At 40.6% G+C, this 6797-nt stretch overlaps 4 protein-coding genes across 6 annotated transcripts in view; 2 read left to right on the plus strand and 2 right to left on the minus strand.

Annotated features, from left to right (window-relative positions):
- Positions 1–1589, minus strand: part of LOC116841045 (RNA helicase aquarius) — a 33420-nt gene extending 31831 nt beyond the window's left edge. Inside the window, exons 1-4 of one of the 2 annotated variants that reach the window (XM_032808549.1) lie at positions 1571–1589; positions 1245–1335; positions 483–1119; positions 112–290 (exon numbers count right to left, since the gene is read on the minus strand). In XM_032808549.1, coding sequence (XP_032664440.1) covers positions 112–290; positions 483–1119; positions 1245–1328 — 900 coding nt within the window. In that variant the 5' untranslated portion in view covers positions 1329–1335; positions 1571–1589. Of the gene's footprint in view, positions 1–111; positions 291–482; positions 1120–1244; positions 1336–1507 lie in introns of both variants that reach the window. The other variant, XM_032808548.1, reaches the window with a different exon arrangement.
- Positions 1590–1769: 180 nt separating this feature from the next.
- Positions 1770–3615, plus strand: LOC116841171 (single-strand selective monofunctional uracil DNA glycosylase). Of its 2 annotated transcripts, XM_032808789.1 has the most exons (4): positions 1770–1977; positions 2249–3032; positions 3093–3242; positions 3464–3615. In XM_032808789.1, the coding sequence occupies exons 2-4, from the start codon at positions 2385–2387 to the stop codon at positions 3581–3583; spliced, it is 918 nt and encodes a 305-aa protein (XP_032664680.1). In that variant the 5' UTR covers positions 1770–1977; positions 2249–2384; the 3' UTR covers positions 3584–3615. The 2 variants fall into 2 exon arrangements, with proteins under 2 accessions (XP_032664680.1, XP_032664681.1); XM_032808790.1 differs by having other exon boundaries at positions 1770–3032; positions 3093–3183; positions 3464–3613.
- A 208-nt stretch (positions 3616–3823) lies between these two features.
- Positions 3824–4816, plus strand: LOC116841173 (tRNA-specific adenosine deaminase 2). Its single transcript, XM_032808791.1, has one exon. The coding sequence runs from the start codon at positions 3862–3864 to the stop codon at positions 4426–4428; it is 567 nt and encodes a 188-aa protein (XP_032664682.1). The 5' UTR covers positions 3824–3861; the 3' UTR covers positions 4429–4816.
- LOC116841170 (probable tubulin polyglutamylase ttll-15) overlaps positions 4517–6797 on the minus strand; it is a 6511-nt gene continuing 4230 nt past the window's right edge. The window contains exons 3-5 of the mRNA XM_032808788.1: positions 5587–6020; positions 5291–5495; positions 4517–4976 (exon numbers count right to left, since the gene is read on the minus strand). Coding sequence (XP_032664679.1) covers positions 4878–4976; positions 5291–5495; positions 5587–6020 — 738 coding nt within the window. The 3' untranslated portion in view covers positions 4517–4877. The remainder of the gene's footprint in view (positions 4977–5290; positions 5496–5586; positions 6021–6797) is intronic.

Below are 6797 nucleotides of genomic sequence, written 5' to 3' on the forward strand. Positions count from 1 at the left end.
CAATTTTTGTACATGAAAAAAATATAAAGCTTGGATAAGTGAATTCAATATCTCGGATTAAATTGTTTCACATGCTTTACATGCGTTTAGTGACATTTAGTAAACACTTACCTGACCAAACAAACTGCCCTCTGGACGATGTAGCAGATTGGACAGCTGACAACGCACTACCAGATGATTGTCATCCATGACGGTGTTGAAGAAACGTCTAGTAGGTAGTAAGGCTTCCAGGTCGATAATCAGTTCCAGGAACCTTTCACAGTAACGCACTTTGTCTGCTAATACAATTCCTGCAAAAGATACATATAGTTAAAAATAACAATTCAGTGTCACAATTTATATAAACAAGAACCAGAGAATCTGGTGCAGAGAAAATTCCTTTAAAATTCGCAGTTTTATTTAAAACTCAATAATCATATAAAAAAATTGTATTTCTTTATAAAATAAAATTTGATTAAATAATGTAACTAAGAGATTTGTACCTTCAGCAGGAATTGTCTCCAGTATTGTCATAAATTTGATCATCAATTTGTGCAAGAATCTACGTTCCCATTCAAGTCTCTCCTTATGTTCTGGGTTATCCTTCTTTCTAATAATTTTCCAATACTTCCTCCACTTTGGATACTTCCTAAATTCCAATTCCCTTCTGCCTTGTTGCAAGGAGATCCACATAGACAGCGACACCAATCTCTTCACTTCCTCTCTAACCAACGATACTTCCATCGAATTAAAACAGTGGTTCAGAAACACTATCAATGCTGTTTGCTCCTTCAATTCAAAGTCTGCTATGCTTTCTTCTAGGCATGCTTCTAGAACGTTTTGAAAGAATCCAGCAAAATGAGTTGGATTCTTTTCAAACGCTTCCCAAACTTGCACTCTTTCTCTGAACTTTTCGTTCACCATAACAACGATGGACATGGTGTGTGCTCGTTTGGCATTCTTCGCGTCATAGTTGAGCCACAAAAAATTCTCCAGGTACTGACTGAACTCCAACATCATGATCCTTCGAATGGAGAACTTGGATGTGCATATTTCCTGTACGTAAATATCTTCCACTACCTGAGACTTGAACGGTAAATGCGTATCTGTAGTGTGTGGCGCCCAATATTTATTCGCAAGCTGCAATATGATAGAGAACAATCTGATAGAAAAGTTAAACAAAATAAAGTTGTCTCGTTGACAAAATCTCTCTCGGAATATAAAATATTATCCTTGCACATAAATTCAGTAAAATGATTATATACCTGAGTAATCCTGTCAGCGTTGATCTGTTCCACCGTCGGTGCGGGATTATTACTCTTGACAGCCTGTGGATTTTGATTCTCCATCGTGTATCTGTACAATTATATTCAAACACTTTCGGTTAACTTAACCTAACTTCGGTCACTAGCCGTGTGGAAGTATTACACAATATTGTACAATCAAAAATTTTCGAGTTTCTTGTTAGATCACTTTTAACATATGCCACACACAAAGCTATCACAGATTAAACATTAAATATGCTTACTCGAACAATTAACAATTAGTATACTTAGCAAAAACGTGCAAAAACGAGAAACGTTCTTCGTACGTCTGACTTGTCGGTAAGTCGTACTGCGCGCTCAAATCTTCACGGAGAGAAGTGGCGGCTCGTAGCGGAGATTTTTGAACTAAAAATATCGGGTCTAATCGCAACGGTCCTTTAGCCGAGATTCAAACCACGCGTTATACGGGTTTCTCGCGACATCGTTAGATGGCGCCAAGCAATCTGTTAGTGCGCGCGCCATCGGTCTAAAGAAAAACAGCTGTTGCAACAAGTGCACGTGCTTGCAGACATACACTTTCTACATGTTTCTAGCACTTTATGCATTCAAACTCGGACAGATATACATTTATCCTTTAGAAGAAGAGGAAGAGAAGTAGGACAAAGTGTAACAAGTGCATCAAACGAGTAGCTCTACCGCATATTATACAATTCTGCGAGGGAACACGAAACAGGTAGGCTATCCTTTTCTTTGCTAGGCGTGTAACGGAAAACGACAAGTAGTGTGAAATCCGGCTTTCAAACTGCAGCTACACATCGTCGAAACTCGGCTTTGAATTCACAATAATTCATGTAACCCGTAACATTGCAACCTAAAAATATATAATTACCATTTTATCTTGAGGCCTGATTCAAATTTTTCGTAAACAATACATAAAGAACCAACTTTCGAGCGTAAGAAATAGTTGTTTTTCAAGTTAATTTATACTGATTGAATCACTTCAGATACACATCCAGTAGTAGATGTGATAAAGTTTTCGGGAAAGATAACCCGCATCACTCCCTCGCTCGCGTCCACGCGGGTAAAATTTGCGAAAACACCTGTTGGTAGTTTTAAGTTGATATCAGATCAAAGACGGCCATGCCGCCTAAAAAAAGAACCAGAGCGGAGGGCGAGAACTCGCGAACGAAAAGATTGAAACGGATGGACACAGATACGTCGGAGCTGAGCAACAATGAGACACCGGTAGATCTGGATATTGAACAGAATAGCACAGAAAAGAATGGAGATCCGGTTGTGAAAACAACGCCGGAGTCTACCGCCGACAAACTTTTATCGATCGAGAAAGAGCTCAGTGCCAAAGTACAACGTATCACCTTTCAAAAGTCGGTGCAGTATGTTTACAATCCACTGGAATACGCATACGACACGCATGCCATGTACGTGCGCAAGTACTGCAACGGCCCGAAGAAGGTCTTGTTCCTCGGGATGAATCCCGGCCCTTGGGGCATGTCGCAAACTGGCGTGCCATTCGGAGAAATTAACATGGTGCGCAATTGGCTTAAGATCTCGGGTTCTGTTGATACTCCGCCGAAGGAGCATCCCCAACGAAAGGTCACAGGATTTCAATGTACACGCAGTGAGATCAGTGGCAAGAGACTGTGGGGTCTCTTCCAAGAGCTGTGTGGTAGTCCAGAGAACTTCTTTCAAAATGCATACATGCACAATTATTGTCCCCTTGCACTCATGGATGCCAGTGCTCGCAACATCACTCCGGCAGAATTAAAGGCAATATTTCTTTCGCTGCATGCTCTTCTACGATGCTGAACCATCTGATATCTTTTTCAGGGTGAGGGATCAGAGCTTTTGCACAAGGCATGCGACAAGTCCTTAGCGGATGCTGTACAGCTCCTGAAAGTGGAGATTATTGTTGGCATTGGTAGGTATGCTGAAAAAAGGGCACAGATTGCAGTCCAAACGGCAGGTCTTAAGGCACAAGTAATATTTTTTTATATCTCACTTATTGCAATTTATCTTATCCAATAAACATCAACTAATACAGTGACATTGCGTCAATGTTATAAATATACCAAATGTTGCACATAGTAGTCACATTGTTGAATGAGACATCGTAATATTAACGTTGCTGTTAGTTGGTATTTATTAAGCTTTAATCTTGATACAGTGAGATTTTCTGACCCTTATTGTGACACTTTCAGGTGATGTTCTTACCACATCCTAGTCCAAGAGCTGTAGGCAATGGAAACTGGAATGAGAAAGCTTTGCAGCAATTAAATGAATTGAAGTTGATGAAGTTTTTCAAAACTGCAGATGCCTAAAACTTGCGCAATACACAATTATAAAATGCGCTTTAGTCTCGCATATCATACGACCATTGTCTTAAAGATATATAAATTTCAGTAGTTGGGACTTATTTCTTTTTACGACAATATCTTCCACAAGACAATGTCTGAATCACGAGACGATATCTATATTTTTCTTTTTTTCTAGTGTTTATTTTCACAACGAAATCAAAAGTTTTGTATGATCGCTCTCACAAACTGTTAGTTTGTCCCTTAAAAAATTCGCATCTGCAACTCGGAAAGATCGTCAAGTTATGCCACACTGTATAGCTGGTATAACAATGTCTGTCAATATGGATACTTCGGCATGGATGGACGTCGCGTTGCAAAAAGCTGAGAAATCTCTGCGAGAGGGTGAGGTTCCCGTGGGCTGTCTATTCGTGTACAACAACGAGGTGATCGCAACGGGCAACAATACGGTGAACGAGACCTGCAATGCGACTCGTCACGCGGAGATTAATTGCATTGACCAAGTCTTGAGGTTTTGCAAAGAAAGGCAGCTGGACCACGAGACGGTGTTTCGTGATCTCGACGTGATCGTCACCGTGGAGCCATGCATTATGTGTGTTTCGGCGTTACTTCAGCTGCGTGTACGCAGTATCGTGTATGGCTGTGCGAACGATCGATTTGGCGGTTGCGTCAGCGTCCTTGAGGTGCCGAACTTCTACCAACAAAAGATAACGATACAGGGAAACGTGAAGGCAGACGAGGCCATGAGATTGCTCAAAGACTTCTACAAAGGCTCGAACCCGAACGCACCTGAATCGAAGATCAAAAAGGCACGTAAAGTGAAGGAAGCTCTCTTAACAGATAACAAATAATTCTCCTCCTGTTACACATATTTTTTTACGTTTACGTTTATATGAAACTGTCGTTTATATTTAATTCGACGTGTGTCGTTCCAGTAAATGTAAGATATGTTTGATTTTATTCTCAGTGGCTATACATTCGCGCCAAGATATTTAACTGTGATGTACAGCTTTTTCGTACTCTTTATGTACAATGTACAAATAGCGCAACAAATAACAATAATATTAAGCCTAACATTAATATTATTAGCTGTGTTTCTATCTTGCGTGCGTTTTACATATTGTCATAAATTCCTTTCGTTTTGGTCCCGCTGAATTTTAGAACTATATGTACACTTTTATGGGTACTTCATACTCGATATTAAGACTAAAAAGAATCAGAAATAAATATTAAGCAATATGTCAGAATCCTCTACAATGTACTTTTGATTTGCTCAATATCTTCATGTGTGTTCTGAGCATCAAATACACCACGTCTTGTCCATTTCGCATTTACCTTGATACCATCTAATAAGCAACTGATTCCTCAAGGTATAATCCTTTGAAACCATGTCCTTCCTCTGTAAAAAGTATATTCGGTTAGCTCCGCTCTGCAATAGGTGTACTGGTCCTTTAATTTTATGCTCTAAACTCGAAACTGTAGCGTAATTTTCGATTAAAAATATTTCACGCTGCTACTTGAAGTCACAATCCTTAAGTCACAATCACTCGCTTCAAGCGAGTTGGTCAGATTCCAACTATAAGAGCAGCACGAGAAATGTTTTTTATCAGAAATTATAAACCTTAAAGCATAAGATTAAAGACTCACTACACGTACACCTCATAGATTCGGACTTAAGAACAACGCGTGAAGACACACGCGGGTACAACTTACTATAGAAGGTGGGAAGATTCGCTGAAAGTCCATTCGATTCTGATGCTCCAAATAACTCTGCGACAAAATGAGCCGCGTTTCCGGCGTGAAGCACGGCCTGCACAATTGACATTCCACGCGGAAGCAATCGTCGCATTCTCTGCAGAGCTCCGGCAATACCACGATGTTTTTATCCGCCACCTCCATATCTTCTTCCGCTTTGCTACTGCGGTGTCAACGTGTCAATAATATATTAATTGTCTCTTTCTTTTGTCGGATCAATTCCCGCCACTTCTCTCGTCAGGCCTCGCGCTCACCTCGTCTTCAGAGATCTCCTTCTGATTCTCTTGCCGACACCGACCAGCGCGAGTGTGTTGAATATGACCTGCTCGTAAAGCAGCTGATTCGGTGGGTAATGCGCTGATGAGAGATTCGGCGACATGTTCGCCTCCATCGTGTAGACATTCAAGTCCTCGTCGAGCACCAGGTCGAATCGCATGAGCTCGAAGAAGTTCCTGCCGTTGCCGACGCGCTTAGAGATCTCTCTGATCTGAGACTCCTTCATCAGGAAGACCTCGCGGATAGCGTCGTAAGCGCGTTCCCACATTTCCGCGGGATCTTTGCCCTGCTCCCGAACATAAGCGTCGAAGGAGTCCTTCATCGAGTAGCCGAGCTCCGCGTAGTACTTCTTTAAAGATGGCACCTTCCAGATCGGCAGATAGTCGTCGCCGACCACGTACTTGTCCAAATCCTGGAGTCAAGATACCGAGATCGTCAAGTAGGCAAATTTTACTTTTCATTTTAAACGAACGAATGATCAGGATATACGGATAAGAGTGTGCGGATGGATTTGTTTTCTATGTTTCGCAAACATTCCAGTTTACTTCCCTGCTTAGAGGATCTGATAGAATTACACAAGATAAATCTATATAAAATCGTGTTTTGATAAAGAATATAGTATTTCAATTAAGTATTTATACAGTGTGTGTGTATGAAATTTGTATACGTTTTTATTAATCCATAATTTTTTAGTAAAGTTCTTCAGTAGAAGAAGTCTCTTAAAGAAGTGAACTGGGCCCTTATTCTTGAAATAGTTGCGTATACGTAAGTTTTACTGCGCAGGTTTAATCATACCATAAAATAGCTGCGCAGTAAAACTTACGTATATGCAACTATTTAAAGAATACCCAGATAGCTAAACCTGCGCGAGCAGATTTCGAGCAGAGCTTGCTATCAACTTTTGATGGCAAATATTAAGTGCGCAACTAAGCTCTCGCTGTTTTTTTTTATGAAAATGCAACTTTATTGTGAAAAAATGATTACAAATGAATCATTCAAAGTATTGCCCATCGCTAGCTACAACTTTTTCCCATCTTTCTGGCAGAGCTCGAATACCGTTACGGTAAGAGCGTTCGTCTTGTGAGGCTATCCACGAATCAAGCCATTTTTTTATGTCTTCATATGAGCGAAACTGCTGATCAGCCAGAACATGTGCCATCGAACGGAACAAGTAATAATTGGACGGCGC

This window comes from Odontomachus brunneus, unplaced genomic scaffold (assembly GCF_010583005.1).
Source record: "Odontomachus brunneus isolate Ranch 3 - 2012 unplaced genomic scaffold, Obru_v1 Obru_scaffold_013, whole genome shotgun sequence".
NCBI lineage: Eukaryota > Metazoa > Arthropoda > Insecta > Hymenoptera > Formicidae > Odontomachus > Odontomachus brunneus.